Source organism: Notamacropus eugenii, chromosome 3 (genome assembly GCF_028372415.1).
Source record: "Notamacropus eugenii isolate mMacEug1 chromosome 3, mMacEug1.pri_v2, whole genome shotgun sequence".
In the NCBI taxonomy this organism is placed as follows: domain Eukaryota; kingdom Metazoa; phylum Chordata; class Mammalia; order Diprotodontia; family Macropodidae; genus Notamacropus; species Notamacropus eugenii.
The window spans coordinates 138,592,883-138,610,913 of NC_092874.1; the positions used below are offsets into that span (position 1 = coordinate 138,592,883).

Below are 18,031 nucleotides of genomic sequence, written 5' to 3' on the forward strand. Positions count from 1 at the left end.
AGATTTAAAAAAAAAAAAAAGCTGGAAAAGTGAAAGAGAATAGATGAGAAAATCTCAGAAGAAAATATTCACAGCAATATTTCCATTGAGGACATCATCAATCCACAGAAGAATCAAAGCAAAGGACAAAAGGTGCTGTAACAAAACCATTATTTTATGAGTTTCAATTGCTGTTTAAAGATGTCTTCACTGATTCATCTAGTTCTTTCTGTTCTGTTTTGTTAACTCTGCATCACTTCATGTAACTATCCTCTTCCTTTGAATTCTTAAAATTATGTAAAATTACAGCTGCCTAGACACCTATTGGCTGAGTGACATTACACAAGTTACCTGACCTCTTAGAACTCTAGGCAACTCTCTAAGATTGCAAATGTAGAAAAAGTGGCTGCCTGTGCTGCAAAAATTTTCTCATCTGAAAGTTCTCTAGATTCATGATGTAACAGGTGTAGTTATATCCTTACCCATCCCTTTCCTTACAAAACAGTAATATTCCATCAATTCTATATACTATACATTTGCTCAATCATTCCTCAATCATCAGGCAGTTTCTTATTAAATTGTTTACTATTAAAAATAATACTGCTATAAATTTCTTCATACAGATAAGTCTTCCTTGTATGAAGTAAATTCCTTGATATATAAACCCCAGAAAAGAGATGGCTACTAGGTCAAAGCAAACTTATAATTCTATAACTTTTCTTCCATAACTCCAAACTGTTTTCCAAAATGGCGGGATCTCATTAAAGTGTAAGGCTGTGTGTACTATGAATTATAATCACTCTTTGGAAAGTTTTATTTAACTGCTTCCAAGGTTTGTTCATTGGAAGGGATACACTAGGTATCTATAAATGTGCTAAGGCAAAATTTATCACAATTTTTTTAAAAGAATTGTTATAATACATGCCCACAAAATATAATTTAAAAGAATTTACTCATAACTATAAGATGTTATATTTAGAGTGGCAAGAAACCTTAAGTTGTCAAGTTCAACAAGGCAACAGTCAGTCAACAGGCATTTATTAAGGCCTTACTATATGCTAGGCACTGTACTAAGTGCTAAGGATAAAGGAAGAGGAAAACAATTTGTATTCCATTCTCTTCAAAGAAATTACATTCTAATGGGGAGCACAGCATGCAAGGATATATAAGATATAAAGTATACATATAAGAAAGACAGAGAGAGATGATAAACTGATAGATAAACAGACATACAGAGTGCAAGGAGGAATACCTCATTTTACAGAAGAAACTGAGAGCAAGGGGATTTGCGATTTGTTCAAGATCACAGTGTAGTAAACAGCAGGTTCAGACTCTGAAGTCAGGTTCTCTGATTCCAAATCTCACAATCTTGGCACTGTGCCCCTCAGCAATGACTGTTTCACCTGGAACCGTCCTCATAAGGTAGAATAAACAGAGTTAACTATGGGAATGTAGAGCCCTTTGGGACATCCTTAGTGAATGTTCCCACCCTTTACAGATTCCAGAACCTTCCTCTATTCCTGTCCTAATCTGTTTTACCAGCAAAATTATTAAACAAGTAGGAAATTCACTACCCTTTTTCCCCTCTCATATTTACCCCTTCCTTCCTATTCCCACAGCCACCACCCTAATTCAATAATAGCTGCTGCTATGTTTATGTACAGCTTGTGGCTTACACAGGCACTCCTCTCAGAACTCTATAGGGTGGATAATATAGATGCCTACACTTAAAAAGTGATTTTACAAATGAGCAGATGGAGGATCAAAAGGGCCAGATGATTTGCCCAACGTCATACATAAAGCTATCGAGGTAACTCAATCCAGGTCCTCTGTTTCCAAAAATCAATGTTTGTTTTTACACACATACACCCCCCCAAAAAAACACACATGTATATCTGTGTAGGTATGTGTGTACATGTGAAGGTGTATGTATTATGTGCATATGCATGTGCTTTCTATGTACCACTCTATACTGCTTCTTCTTCCCATCAGGCAGCGAGGTGGCGCAATGAACAGAGGAAGATTTGAGTTCAAATTCTGTCCCCAATAGCAGCTGCATGACCTTGGACAAGTCATAAACCTCTTGTAACCTCAGTTTCCTCATCTATAAAATAAGGATAATAACCTTCCCTATTTCACGGGTTGCTGTGAAAATCAAAAGTGCTTTCCTAACCTTACAATGCTATAAAAATGCTAGCTATTGTAATCATCCAAAGTCTCGGAATGTTATTACTGAAAAGTACCTCAAGGATGAAATTAAGGATCAGAGAAATTCAGTGACTTAACCAAGATCACACAATTAATAAACGGCAGCTCACATATATACTCACGTCTTCTAATTAGCAATCTCATAGAACTTCTATTACATGATGTTGCCTCCTCACCACTGAGTTACCGTAACTGCATCCTATTCTTTCCTGCCTTCAGTCTCATGTCCACATGCATACTACAGACAAAAATCATTCCTAAAATGTAATTTTGATGGTGTCACTGTCCTGCTCAAAGATCTTTAATCCTCTCAGCTGCCTAGATTATGAGTTCAGCTTAAAATGGAATTCAAGACTCTCCACGATCTGACCCCAAGCTACTTTTCCACAGCTGTCCAATCAAGTCCTTTCTCTAGTGCTTACGTCTAAGTGACCTAAACCAGCAATCTGGAGAATCTATAACTTCAAAGCAGCATCAGAGTCTGCTGACCTAAGTAGAGAAAGATGAACAACCCTTAGTTTGAAATGATTTTTTTTCCTTCTCTGACACACCAGGTCAATATGTGATCAATGCCTGTATCACTCATTCCACAGTTAACTGATTACATGTTGGATTGTGACATCTCTTCTATTATTTTCATAAATTCATTTGAATTTTATGGTATCATTAACTCTTTATCTTTTTTGTCTTTATTGTTCTTTTGTTGGAGGGATACCTCCAACTAGACTGCAAATTTGTTGAAGAAAGCAAATCAATCTTTTTTTTTCTGAAATCTTCAGGGTGCATAGCATAGTTCTTTGTACCCAGGAGGTGCTTGATAAATATTTGCTGATTTGATTTTCCCTTTTGACATTCGAATGATGAAAGATGATTCAGATGTGCAAATACTAACTTCAGATTAGTAGTGAAACTTGAAACTTCCAAAAGGACAGGAGCAAAGGCACACGCACATGAATCATCTTGTTAGGAATATGTGGGTGTGAAGATGAAGCCAGAAGTGAGAATACATCTAGAAGCCCCAAAGAAGAGTACAGACTAAATAACTATCTTCTCAATAGATCATATTTCATATTGGAAAATGGCATTAATATCTATAAAACAAATCTGTTTCAAAAAGGGAAAAATCAAGGACATTCCTGCTTAAGGATATTCGTGTTGATATAAAAAGGGGATGCTTAAAATCTGGTCACTTTATTAAATTGCATTCAATACATCCCCCAAAAAAAGTCATTTAAAATATAAATACACTTAAATGTAAAAAGTGATGATTAAGAGAACAGGAAGCAACAGTTTTAATCTGCATCAATGTAATGCTGAAGTGAAACTATGCAGAACTTACTCTAATCTCAAACCAGAAAATCAGAAGAGAAATTTAGATATCATGTAATGAGTTTATTGTCTCCCAGAAGTACAAAGCTTACGCTATCCCAGAAAGATGGATTTGTTGTACATTTTTCACACTTTGTATTTCAATAAATTTGTCAAGGGTGAAAGGCATAACTTTCTGATTCTGCCAATGCACTTTGCTTCAATTTTTCCAGAATCTACGCTTCAAAACCACAACGCTAGCTGACTAACTTGCACATTGTGGCTGGACCCTTTTTGAAATGAAATCACTTCATCTAGACCCAGGAAATGAGGTTAAAGAAAATGGGGAAAATGCCAACTTATGCAAGATTTCTACAGACTTCCCAATAATCATATTAATATAACCACTGTCAATACTGGCATAAAATAAGTCTCCTCATTTTGGATTTCTCTATCCAAATAAAATCATTGGTCTAGTCTCCCTCCCTAACAGTACTTCCTTGACTCTGGGCTCTCGTAGATGTAGGGTATTTATCACCTTCCATGTAGACTAAAACCTAGACATACCTTCTCCTCCTGAAGGATTCTTAGCCAAGTTCTTCCATAAAGCCAAGCCTCCAGTTTTCTCTATCTGTCTCTTCCTCTGTCTCTCCTTCTGTATCTGTCTGTCTCTGTGTGTGTCTATCTCTGTTTCTCTCTCTCTCTCTCTCTCTCACACACACACACACACACACACACACACACACACACACACACACATCAGTTCTCCACAAAACTGCTAAAGTGATTTTTGTAAAGCACCAGTCTGATCAAGTCAACACCCCTACTCAACAAGCTTCAATGGCTCCCTATTATCTAGAAGCAATTATAAACTCCTGCAGTGAGTTGGCTTTGTAAATTCCTTTACAACCTGGCCCCAGCCTACCTTTCCAGACTTCTATGTTGTGTTACCTTTCATAGATAGTCTGCAGACTACAGTCTAGTCATACTGTTCTTGCTGTGCCTTAAACCACATTTAATCTTCCATCTAAAGGTCTACGTACTATGTTTTCTCTAAGCCCGAATTGCTCACCCTTTTTTTTCACTCACACTCCCTAGTTTCCTTCAAAGTTCAGCTCAAGCACCACCTTTTACATGAAGTCTCTGTGCTGGGTCAACCCAGTTACTGGTGCTTTACATCTGCCTCTCACCCCCCACCAAAAAAAAAAAAAAACAAACCCTTGTATTTATTTTGCATATGTTGCACATCTTTTCTAACAGAATGTAAGGTCCTCTTTCTCTAGAATCAATGCTTTTTCCTCAAAACTTTACGCCAAGGAAGAGATTCATTCTTATCTCTGAATCACCCGCACCATAGCACATTGCTTGTTATACAAAAGGGGCTTAATAAATTCTTGTTTTATTATCCACTCAAATACCTCTAAGTCCTTCTTCTGAGGCTCTTATGTCATGACTATCAGGGTATCATATATATTAAAGTCCATCACATGCAAGGCAGGGAAACTTATTCAAACAAGCCATTTAGACAAGATCTTTGCTGTTTGGGAATATCAAACTATGACTGAGCACATTTTCAGAACAAAGCAATAAGGCACTGATAACTAAATTAAACACAGTTTTGAAGCCACAGTAGAGAAGAAATGCTTGCGAACTCAAATTTAAAGATTATTTATGCAGTCTCCAGTCAAAAACACCTAACTTCTGACAGTTCCATACACATAGCTAGAAAGGTGCCTTCTCCATCCACCCCAAAACCTGGTCATTTCACTTGCAGAAACCTATCTGACCTAAGTTTCCTTCCCCTTCCTCTCCCTTTCATCAAGAACACAAAGCAATAAAGTTGCCCCCTTTTTTCTACCTTTCATCAGGCAAAACTCAGTCCCTTTCTATGTTTTGACTCGTGCTGCCTTTCTTACTTGGAACACTCTCTGCTTCACTCGTCCATATCCATCTGTAGATGGACTTCTTAAAGATCCAAACCCTCCACAAAGCCTTCTCTTATCCCCCAAAACTGAAAGTTATCTTGCCTAAAACTTTCTTTTTCTTATCTCTTCTTTGTCCTTGGCACCTTCTCTCTAATATCGCACTTACTTGTAAACATGTTGAATTCCACTAATATACTAAATGTCCCTTCAAGTCAGAGATGAACTAATTTTTAATCTTTGTATCTAAACTACAGTACCTTGCACAAAATAAACACTGAATAGGTATTCTTTGAATTCAGCCAGTATAAATACATCCTTTTAAGCCCCATTATTCCTCCTTACATGTAATCTCTATCTGGTCACATCAGGAAACAACCTCTCCTACTTCTTATTGTTCACGAAGCAACAAGAAAACACAGATATAATCTGATGAATATCACAGGTTTCAGAGTTGAAAAAAAAGAGATAGGTAGGATCTCATCGCCATTAATTCTACCAATGAAGTCAGCCCTAGAGGCATAGTACTCTTTAAAGAAAAAATCCCACCAACACAAAATTTGAACAATGAAGAAAAAGTATATCTATCTAGTCAGTCAATAACTATTTATTAGACACCTATTAAGTGCCAGGCACTAAAGAGAATGATGTAGATAAACTCATTAGCCAACTTACATTTGAAAAACCATATATAGTAAATGAAGAGATGGCTATGTTAACAAATGATCCATACAAAAGAAGAGTAATACAGTCTTACAGGAATAGAGAACCCTCTACTGAAATACAGAATGAGGGGGTGCTGGAAACAAAGTAAAAAAAGATAACAAAATGGTCATCTACTTCCAATGCCCAGTTTGGGGACCAATGTCCAAGAGAATATGACTTGCCCAAGGTCACCAGTATATAATTGGAATCTGAATACAGGTACTCTCACCAGAAATCCTGTTGTTTTTTTCTCCATAACATGTAATGCTGCTCAAGTTATATGGTAGGATAATGATAACAGAGAGAAGGAACTCTTATTTTTCTCCTATTTTTCTCTGTGAGGAGGAATAATCTATGGATTGGGGAGAACAGAAGAAAAATAAATAATGGGAACTTGAAAGCCAAGAAATGTGGAGAAGACAGTAAGAGAATACATAGCTTCCCTTAATTAGTTCAAGTCATCATAACTGAACTTACTGCACCTGAGTATTTTTTTAAAAAAACAGCAGCTGATATTGCTTAGTTGCTATAAGCAATCTCTTTAAAAAGTCATAGAGAATGGGAAAAGTATCAAGGGGTTAAGGATGCAAAAATGTCTTAATTTTTAACAAAAGTGGGATGAGAGCAAGAAAATGCTCAATCTGTGGGCAGCTAAAATTTTAATTCTTAAAAAAAAAATTCTAGAATTTTTAACCTCTAGATGATTTGGGGATTTTAAGATTCCAGAAATTTAAAGAGATCATTTTTGAACATTTATAAAGGAAACAGTGATCATCAAGATCCAGCATGTGTTTATCAAGAACAAGTCTGCTAGACCAACAGTATTTCCCTTTTTGTTAACAGGGTGAACAGACAGGTTACTGATTTCTTCACTAAAGTCCTAACATAATGACCTTAGGTTGTCAAAGTTCTGGTAGGTGGTACCAAATTGGAAAGGCTTCAAATGCAGATCTAGGAGTGGATGCTTGTCTGTTATCTACAGAGATTAGCAAATCTGAGTGCAAAAAAGGCTTATCAACAAGATGTTTGCAGGGTGATAAATGTTTTGTCCACAGAAACTGTAAAAAAAAAAAAAAAAAAGAATTCACTTTATCATCTTAGATTTGTAATAACATCAATAGAGGAAGTATAAGTCAAATGTAGAAAGGGATTTCATCACCACACTGATGAAATCACAGTTCACTGAAGCATCGTAAAGCAGAAGCACGATAGAGTCATGGAATACCAAAGACACAGTATGCTGTATTTGGACAAAGTGTTTGACAAAGCTTCTTATATCTTTGTCGATAAAATCAGGGGCAGCTAGGTGGCACAGTGGATAGAGTGCTGAGCCTGGAGTCAGGAGGATTCATCTTTCTGAGTTCAAATCTGGCCTCAGACATTTACTAGCTGTGTGAGACTGGGCAAGTCACTTAACCCTATTTGCCTTAGTTTCCTCATTTGTAAAATGAGCCAGAGAAGGTAAACCACTCTACTTCATCTTTGCCAAGAAAACCCCAAAGTGGGTCATAAGAAATTGGACACGACTGAAACAACTCAACAATATAATAAAACTTGTACTACCTACCTCACCAGGTAGTTATGAAGAACGTGGTTTGTGAAATGCTGAGGTGCTACATAAATGACATGCTGGCACTGAGGTAGCTGGTGGCACAGTGAATAGAGAATTCAGTCTGGACCTAGGAAGACCTGGGTTCACATCTGGCCTCAAACACTTAGGAGATGTGTGACCGTGGTCAAGTTATTTAACCTCTAGATGCTTCAGTTTTCTCAACTATAAGATAGGATAATAATTGTACCCACCTCACCAGATTTTATGAGGATCAAATGTAAAAGTGTTTAGCACAGTGCTTGGCACATAGTAGCAATATATAAGTGCTTATTTCCCTTTCTTCTCCCCATTGAAAAATACCCAGAGAAAAGTGAGCAGGATAATGAAGGACTATGGACCATGACTCACATGGAATGTAAGAAGGAACTAAGGAAGTTTAACCAGAAGAAAAGAAGAGACTGAGTGAGGAAAAAAAAGTGAAATATAATCTCCTTGAAGGCACAGATAATTTTGTTTTTATATATCCAGCTGCTGTTGTTCATTCTTTTTCAGTTGTGTTTGACTCTTCATGACCCCATTGGGGGTTTTTCTTGGCAAAGATACTAGAATGGTTTGCCATTTCCTTCTCCTGCTCATTTTATAGATGAGAAAACTGAGGCAAACAAGTTTAAATGATTTGACCAGGGCCAGCACAGTGGCCTAAACACAGAAGGCACCTAACAAGTGTTTGTTGAACATAAGTGATGGATTTAACACTGAAATGACAACTATCTGAGGTCTTTTGAAGGGTTATCAGCTAGACGATGGATTATACTCTTTATGCTTGGCTCTGGAAGTCACAATTAATTTTAACAACCTGACTAAATCTCAATGTAAGGTAAAGCTTTCTAACAATTTGAGCAGCTCCGAAAGTTGAACGAGTAGCCTCAGGAGGTAGGGAGATTAGATATCAGTGGATATCTAATACTTGATATTATTACATTGATAATACAGATACTTGATGATCAGGGGTTACTGATAGATTTCATGATTTCTGAAGTCCCTACTGACTCTAGAGAATCAGTGATTCCACATTCAATTTGTGATCCAAAAATCAACCTAATGCTGGCTCTTCATAAAAAAATCAAATAAAAAATAAAGTCAACAGTCTTAAAATGAAGCATGAAAATGAAACACTGATATCTGTTATAATACTTCTTGAAATTGCTGAGAAGGATAGGAAGGAAGGAAGGAAGGAAGGAAGGAAGGAAGGAAGGAAGGAAGGAAGGAAGGAAGGAAGGAAGGAAGGAAGGAAGGAAGGAAGGAAGAAAGGGAGGGAGGGAGGAAGGAAGGAAGGAAGGAAGGAAGGAAGGAAGGAAGGAAGGAAGGAAGGAAAGAAGGAAGGAAGGAAGGAAGGAAGGAAGGAAGGAAGGAAGGAAGGAAGGAAGGAAGGAAGGAAGGAAGGAAAGAAGGAAAGAAGAAAGATATCTATATCTGGGGACAAACAGAGACGGTGGCTCAGAGCCAGAAAGATCTGAATTCAAGTTCAGATCTGACACTTGGAGGCTTCTTAAAGTCTCAAACAACTCTCTAATACTATAAAGATGCACAAAAAGTGACAATATGCATTGGTTAGAAGGATTTTCCACACTTTAGTTTCTTAAACCAATAAAATTACAAATATAGGCAAATAAATACAAATAAAAAGGTAGGAAAGGAAAGAAAGAAGGAAAGCTTGTTTCTACTTCTAATTAAATTTGTTTTCTTATTAAACTTTTACTCAAGTACCAGCATTCAAGATATGGTTTTTAAACTAATAATTATTTTTCTGTTTAATTTTATTTAATTACTAGCACTGAAAAATATTGTTATATTAATTTGATATCAAAATGCATACTATATTTTAGGATGGTCTTTTACAAATTAATTACAGTTCCCATTTAACTTAAATCCTTTATAGTTTACAAAGAACTTTCCTTAAAATTTCCCTATTAATGAAAAATATTTTTTGAGCACCTACTCTGTATCAATCACTGTATCAGACACTAGAAATACAAGTACAAAGAAATGAAACAACCCCCACTTTGAAGGTGCTTACCTATTAACTAAGGAAACAAATGCAAATACATACTACATAAATTACAAAAGTAGTTAAATCCCAGGTACTTTGGGAGGGAAATCTATCCAAAATAAATAGTGCATGTATTATTATAAGTTAATAAATGAGGAAACTGAGCTTTGGAGAGGTTAAGTATCATGTCTATTTTCATAAGACTAATTAAGTCCAAATCTTGAAGTCCAGGTGTGTTTGTGTTTCTTATGATATAATGATTTCTCTAGATACCATTACAACCTCTCACAAAATCAGAATTTTAGAGCTAAATGTTTGTCTTGGGAAAATTGATTCTAAAATCCCAATGATGAATTTACAACAAACTTTTGGAATACAACACAGTTTTTCAAATCAAGGGCTTAATTTGGTGTGTATATTGTCCTCAATAATGTGGGTTGACTTGGACTCTGAAGTCAGAAGCAATAAGAAAGAATGTTGCTGATCTCCTATGCAAGGTATTAGATTTAATAATTCCTTTATAGATCAGAACTAATTCTGTACAAGTTTTTAACTGCTATGGAGAAATGGTGCTATAGAAATCAAAAGGAAGGATGTATGTATGTCTATACACACACACATATATATATATGCATATGTATTATGATCTGATATAGATATATAAATGTGTGTATATAGTGATCAGAACCATTCTCTCCTAGGAAATCTCATTAGATATTTAAAAGTCTTGGACATCTAAACTACACATCTAAAATAAAGCTTTTTTTATGTAATTCCAACTTGAAAACCTGCTCCCGAGCTTCTATTTCAGATTATTTTTAATTAACTTCATTGGCATTTTGCATCCTGCTATGAAAAGTCCGCCTAATAGTCTCAGAGGATTCTCCCAAGAGAGAAGAATGCATTAAATCACACATTATCACATTATCGTGTATTTCAGTACTTAGAGTCCACATATTAAAGGCTTGGCAAAAGCATCAGGGAAAAAAAAAAAACAACACATGAATAAGTTTGACTGGCTCACAAATATTCAGATGGTATTATCCTTAATACAATAATACTAAAAAGTTAGAATATTGATTTCCTGTTTCTCCACGTTTATCCCCGTAAACACATAGGATGACTTGAAAATTCTATTTCTTTTATCTTTTCATAATATACTAACTAGCTCTGGGACCTCGGGAAAATCTCTTGACCTCTCTGGGTTTTAGTGTGGAATGGAGGAAAGTGCAGTGGATTTGGACTCAGGAGACCAGGTTTAAAATTCCAGCACTAAGATTCACCAGTTCTGTAACCATAAGCACATCACTAACATCTCTGGGCTCTAGTTTGCTCATCTGTGAAATGGGGATGATGATAATTACCCCCAAGTTGTTTTAAGGAAAACACTTTGTAAAATTTAGAGCCCTATGGAAATGTAAATCAGCCATTTTCACTGTTAAGATAAACTTTAACTTTATTTCCTAGACTCATTCTGCTTTATAAATTGAAGGCACTTGACTAAGTGGTTTTCATAAGCACGGATTCATCACAAACTTACATCAAGTCACCTGTATGCTTACTTTTTCACTGATAATATGTTTAATTCAAAAATATTTTGATCAAAAAAGTAAAGATTATTAGAATGGCCCCTGAATAAGACATGTTCTTGTTTCTGTGCAAACACAAGTTCTTTTCAAGTTTTCTCCAAATATATCATAGTACCACCATTTTTCCAGTCACCCAAGATCAAAACCTAGAGTCAGCTTTGGGCCTTGCCTCCCTCCTTCCTCACATCTGATCCACTGGGAAATACTCTAGATTCTACATCTCTTACATCCATCCTTTTCTGAGTATTGACAACGTCAGTCACTCTAGTTCAAGCCTTCATCCCTGCTGCTAAACTCCTAGAATCTACGTCCTAATTGGACTCCTTGCCTCCAACCTCTTCCCTCTGACCCAGACCCACCCTTCCTTCACACAACTGCCAAAATAATCTTCCTAGGGCACTAAGCTATGTCACTATCCTACTAAAAAATCTTCTATAGTTTCCACTTCCTCCCAGGACAAAATTTAAACTTCTAGCCTAGATCCTTCATAAACTGGCTCCAAACTACATTTAAAGGCTCATTATGGAAACAGTTAAATGCTACAATAAATAAAACACAGGGCCTGGAATCAGAAAGACCTCAGTTCAAATATAACCTCAGATACTTATTAGCTGTGTGATCCTGGGCAAGTCACTTAGCCTCCAATTGCCTCAAAAAACAAAAAAAGCCTCATTACATATTACTTCCAGTAAGTTTTCCAAAATTGATGTGAGGTCACTTGCCTCCATGAATTTGTACAGAGATTAAAATTCCCTATGTGGAATGATTTTCTTCATCTCCCCTTTCAGAATCTTTCTCTTCACGATGATTTAATTTGACAAGCATGTGCTAGCCACTGGGCTTACAAAGGCATTCATGAAAAAGTCTTCAAGGAGCTTACATTGTAATGAAGGCTAAAAATAAGTATAAGATAATTTGAGGTACTAAATAAACTAAGTCTTGAAGCAACATCAAGATTCTAAAAGGTAAACGTTTCAGGTATATTAGGACAGCCCTTGAAGAGGCATGGAAGCTAGAGGTGCTATGTTAGGTTCAGCCTACAGCCAAGTAGACCACTTGGGCTAGAACATAGAATGCATCAAGAGATTTAATGAGAAATAAGTTTGGAAAGGTAAACTGGAACCAGTTTGTAAAGGGTTTAAATGCCAGCTTGAGGAGACTGAATTTTATCATAGAGGAAATCGGGAGCCACTGAAGATTTTTAAGTAAGCAGTTACTTCATCAGACTTTTGCTTTAGGAAGTTTACTTTGGCAGCTGTGTGGAAAACGGGTTGGAGAAGGGAAAGATTTGAAGCAGAAATACCAACTGAGGGCTACTACAACTGTGCGGGCTTGAGGTAATGGAGGTCTCAACTATGGGAACTCCATGAATGGAGAGCAGGGAATGAATATGAGAACTGGGAAGGCAGAATGCATAACACCGGGCAATTGATACGGGAGCAAAGGAAAGGAAAGACTGACACCAAGACTGAAAACCTGTGTTACTGAAAGGATAGCAATTCCCTCAACAGAAATTGGGAAGTGGGTTTAGGGGAGGAATGAGTGGAATGGGACATGGGTTTGAGATACCCAGGAGACATTCAGGTGGAGAAATCCAGCATAAGGTGATGATAAGAGGAAAGAGATTAGGGGAAATAAAAAGAGAATTCAATAGGTTGATTAGTTTTTCCATTCAAATAACACCTCCTCCAAGAAGCCTTTCCTGTTTCTCCCAGCTCCAAGTTTTCCTATGACATCTTCATAGAATTCACAATTTCAAATTAACAGCAACAGTAAAAAACTTAGATGGAGAGTCACATAGTATCATTAAAGCAGTGATGTTTTGCAATGGACAGAAAACCCTGGGCTCAGAATGAGGAAGATGCATTTTTGTGAGTTCAAATCCAGCCTTAGACATTTACTAGTTGTGTGATCCTGGGCAAGTCAATTAACTCTTTACAACTCCTCACCTGTAAAATGAGCTGGAGAAGAAAATGGCAAACCACTCTAGTGTCTTTACCAAGAAAACCCCCAATGGGGTCACTTAGAGTCTGGCACTGGAAAGATTGACATGACTCAATCAATAGGTGATATTGATGATGTTGCACTGTTAAAATATGGAAAGAGATTTTGTGACTATCTAAATCTATATTTCATCTTTTGCAAATTACAGACTTCATCTAAAGGATTTTTCTTTATGCTGATATAACTTCTGAGTTACATAAAACATTTCAGGTCTGCCTTGTATTTACCAGTATTTAATAAAGAAGCTACTAGATAGTATTTCAGTAGAAAGAGCATTGGACTTGAGGTCAAGAAGACATGAGTGCAAATCCAGCCTCATACGTTGACTATGTAACACTGGGCAAGTCACATGATGTTTCAGCCTCAATTCTTCATCTGTTGAATGGGGACAAAAAACGCACCTAATTCCCAGGGTTTTTAAGGTTCAAACAACATAATACACTTAAAGTACTTTGTACATTTTAAAAGTGTTATATAATTATAAGCTATTATTATTTCTAAGATTATATTTCCATGGGTTTTTAAGTAAAGCGTCAGTTAACTTCAGTTACTTCCTATCACAAATTCATCGATCTGTACTTTAGAGAACTGGACTAATGAAAAGACTATAAGAGATTATGAGAAGCAAAGTAGGAGAAAGTTCTCTATATGGATATTCTCTGCCTCAACCTAGAAATACAATTGAAGCTAATTTTCAATCAAATCAAGTTCACACACTAAATAAACGAGTTTTAAACAGCTTAGTCTCGAACTTCATATAATAAGTACTGTACTGATCCTTGAAGTCTGATCATATGACAGAGTGTCACCTGGGGGTGACACTCACAATGACCCATTCACTATGCAGGTGAAGGAACTTGTCATTCCAAGCTCTGATAGCACCTTACTGTGAGGATAATTAAAAAATAAAAATAAGAACACACTGTTAAAATAAGGATTAGCAATCTAGAAGGTAATTTTTTAAAATAACAGTTTTTCAAAAGTTCCAAATTGGTTTTATGACACAAACATTGTTTAGGGTGATGAATGGCCCCCGTCTGAGTATAAACAGCATGCTGATTAGTGGAAATGAATATAAAGGTCATGCTTAATGACAAGAAAATTATTCTGTTGACAATATTATGTGTAGAACAGAGATGAGTTCTGGAAAAACACCTGTTTATCATTCCAGCTCTCTGTGTGTGATACTCTTTTTGTAGCTAATTCATTTTTATTTTCTCTGTTTAGAAATTATGAGTCCACTTTTTAGAACAGAAAAATGATGATAACTATAATTCAATTTTAAGCCCTCCATGCCAGAACATTTTCTTTAACCATGGGTATTTTCTGGTTTCATCTGTTCAGGCTTTGATTTACTTCTCTCTCATTTCCTTCTATGTCCTTAAAAAAAAAAAAAAAAAGCTTTCCCAGAAGCCTACAGTATTGTTATTTAAAAAAAAAAATGTTCAGCTACAACTTAAACTGAAAATCATGGTTCTAGATTAGGTTTCTTAACTCTAAAAGGAATTTGACTGATATCTGTTATCAAAGGACCGAACCAGAACTCTCAGTGGGATTTTTTAAAAAAGTATCAGAAAGCATAGTACATGTTATGGATAACAAAGGAAAACAAGGGGTGTTATCTTCATTAGAGGGAAGCTATTGTCTACTTTGTTTATAAGGCTGCTTTGGAAGTTACCCAAGTGCAAAACTATCCTCTTTGACAAACAGTACAAGACAAGAGGGTTAGTTCATTCTTATGAAGTCTTCCTTTTAAGGCACCTATATGTCAAAACAAACGCCTAAGTGAAAATGTATGCATGTGCCATTTCAAAGAAATAGGTCAAAGAACCAGGATTAGGAAATTGGTTTCAAGGCAGCCTCCAGGACAAACAGATCATACTTGGAGCACAGACATGTTCACAAAACTACAGCATTCTAAAATCTGCTGAGGATGTTTGAGGAGCATGAGAGGTATTTCTGAGCACTGCTTCTGAACACAGTTTCCTCAACTGTAAAAAGAGGGGGCTGGACTAAATGGCCTGTGGCTTCTCTTTAGTTTGAGATCTATGATCCTATGAGTCTTAGGTCCTGAGTTACAAATGCATTTGCTCTCAAAATGAAGTTCAGCAATTCTGTTTCTCCCCAGCATGGGGGAAGAGGAATAGAGGTACTAGTAGCAGATTGTTCTTCTTGGTAACAATTTAAAGTTCTATACATGCCAAAGGTCAGTGCTACAGAAGTTGTAACAGTTACTTACACACACACACACACACACACACACGTATCAGTCAAATTTTTTTTTTAAAAAAAGGTAACAATTATAGAGAAACTTTAAAGCCAGCAACTTACCCCCAGGGAGTGAGATCAAAAAGCTGCTTTCAGACTCAGCTCCACGCTTTGGCCCTTCAGGCCCAGGAGGAAGAGGCTCTTCCACTTGGGACATCTGCTAGCCCTCTCACCAAGAAATATAGAGCTTACACCCCTGTGACACAGCTAACAGACGACCCTGGAGGAACAAACAAATGAAAGGACTTCTATGTGTTGCATTCGGAAAACTTACTGCAGCTGGCACGGGGGTGGGGTGGAGGGAGGGGGGATAACATTTTAAAAGAAAAGCACACCACCCACCAGGAATATTTCCTCTCCCCGCTCCCCACCCCAAGCCCCACCCCTTGGGAAGTTTTGATTTGAAAAAGAGAAGTCAGCAAACTATTACAGAGCCACTAGACGGCCAAAGCGAAGTTTCTACCAGTCCTGGGGTGGGTGGGGAGGGAAGAGCTCCGAAGGGTTGGACGTGTGGGTGCTGGGGAAGGGGGCGGGAGGGAGGAGAGGGGGCTCAGAATTGGAGTTTGGGAGAAGAGGGAGGAGGAGCGAGCGGGGGGGGGGGGTACATGAAAGCCCCTCCTCCGACGGGGCGGTGGGGGAAGCAACAAACCGAGTCCACGGAGCTAACAAACTTCACTCACGTACCTGGGCATCCCCGTCGGCGAGGCCGGCGCGCTCCTGCTCTTCCTCGTCCCCCTGCCTCTCCTACACAGGAAAGTTAGCGAGCCTCCGGGAGCCGCAGCATCTCCCGTCCCGCGGCCGTGGCCGTGGCCGTGGCCTTGGTCTGGGCTCTGGCCGCCGCTGCCGCCGCTGCTCCCGGACTGTCAGCCTGGACTCTGCTGCGCTGCCTCCGCGCAGCCCGCCCCTTCCCCGCGGCCCGAGCACTCGCTGCTGGGACCTTTCGCCCTGCACCTCCCCTTTCTTCCTCCCTTCCCCTCCCCTCCTACCACACTTCAGAAACACTTTTCTTTCTTTCTTTCTTTTTTCATCATTTCCGGATCATGAAAGCATCTAACTCTTGGCGGGTGGCCACAGCCACTGAGACTGCAGGGAGGCGCAGCCCGGGGTCCTGCTGCCCGCCTCGCTCCTCCTCCCCACCCCCTGGTCCGTGTCTGGGTCAGGAGGCCAGAGGGCTGAGCAGTCCTCCGGCCAGGAGTTTGGAGCGCAGACTTCACCCTACTAATGGGTGTCTGGAAAGGAGGATGGGAAGGAGGCTAAAGCCGAGCACCGCACCCCCAGCACACACACGCACACACACACACACACACACACACACACACACACACGCACACACAGGCATGCACGCCCTTCTAATGCAGTTTTCCTCCACTTTCCAATTCTGCCCCCGGCGAAGTTGCAACTCTGAGAATGCCCTGAGGGAAACTGAAACCCAACAACGAAAAGGGGTAAACCGAAATCTGGTCGGGTGTCCAAATCCGGGGTTGGTTTAAGAGAAACCTCTGAAATCAGGTAGAACTAGTTGGCATGGGACAACAAGAAGCGGTTTGGATGAGCAAACTTGAGCTACTAAACTTGGGACAGATTCCCTGGCCCGGATCTCAAATGGCTATTCTCAAGAAGGATGAAATGCATCAGCCAGACAGACATCCCATGTGTTAAGTGTAGAAATTTTGTGTAAGGATGTCAAGGAGCTGGTAAAAATAATTGTTATAAGTTACACACTTTGTAATTTAATTTCATGAATAACAATTGTAAAACTCTTTATGAAGTCCTTAATAATGTCCCATGTAATGTTTAATAATGTCACATCAATATTAAAATGCAAAATTAACTTTTTAAAAACTTAAATAGTCAGACTTTGGCTCAGTCAAAAAGGGGAAAAATCATAATATAGGTTATCAAACTTGAAAGTAAATGCAAATGAAGTTAATGTGACACTACCGGTGTCTTGCTCATTTCTTTCCTAAAAGAATTACTCAGAATTGGTACTTATTCAGCTATCCCATATCTTAACTTTTTTAATCATCATTAAAAGTCTCTAAAAATAAGTAGTTTCCCTGATAAGTTTTTAAAGTCAGTTGCTGGGTGAATGACTCTTCCCCTATACAACTGGTCATTTGATTTTCCTGCTTTCTTTAGATTATATACACTTTAGCACTCTGTAGATTTGTATTTTTCCCTAATTGTAATAGGAATATAAATCTTGCTTTCCCCTCAAAATTGCAAATTATCTGTGTTATGCTGAAGTGCCTGGTGCTTAATTTATATTTATTAATTGATTGACAAATAAATCCATGTATATCATAATACAATGCATGTAGTAGATGATAAGCCAATTTTTATCTGCTGAATGAATAAAGTCATCTTGTATCCCCTTTCAAATCCACCTTCTGGTGCTTACTATCTTTGTGACCTTGGGCAAGTCATTTAACCTTCTTGGACCTCA

The 18,031-nt window shown here is 38.0% G+C and overlaps 1 protein-coding gene across 2 annotated transcripts in view; it reads right to left on the minus strand.

Annotated features, from left to right (window-relative positions):
* The window catches only part of MDFIC (MyoD family inhibitor domain containing), a 129,596-nt gene extending 112,660 nt beyond the window's left edge, over positions 1-16,936 (minus strand). The window contains exons 1-2 of one of the 2 annotated variants that reach the window (XM_072652983.1): positions 16,270-16,936; positions 15,649-15,805 (exon numbers count right to left, since the gene is read on the minus strand). In XM_072652983.1, coding sequence (XP_072509084.1) covers positions 15,649-15,742 — 94 coding nt within the window. In that variant the 5' untranslated portion in view covers positions 15,743-15,805; positions 16,270-16,936. Of the gene's footprint in view, positions 1-15,648; positions 15,806-16,015; positions 16,202-16,269 lie in introns of those variants that run through there. The other variant, XM_072652984.1, reaches the window with a different exon arrangement.
* Between the last annotated feature and the right edge of the window lie 1,095 nt (positions 16,937-18,031).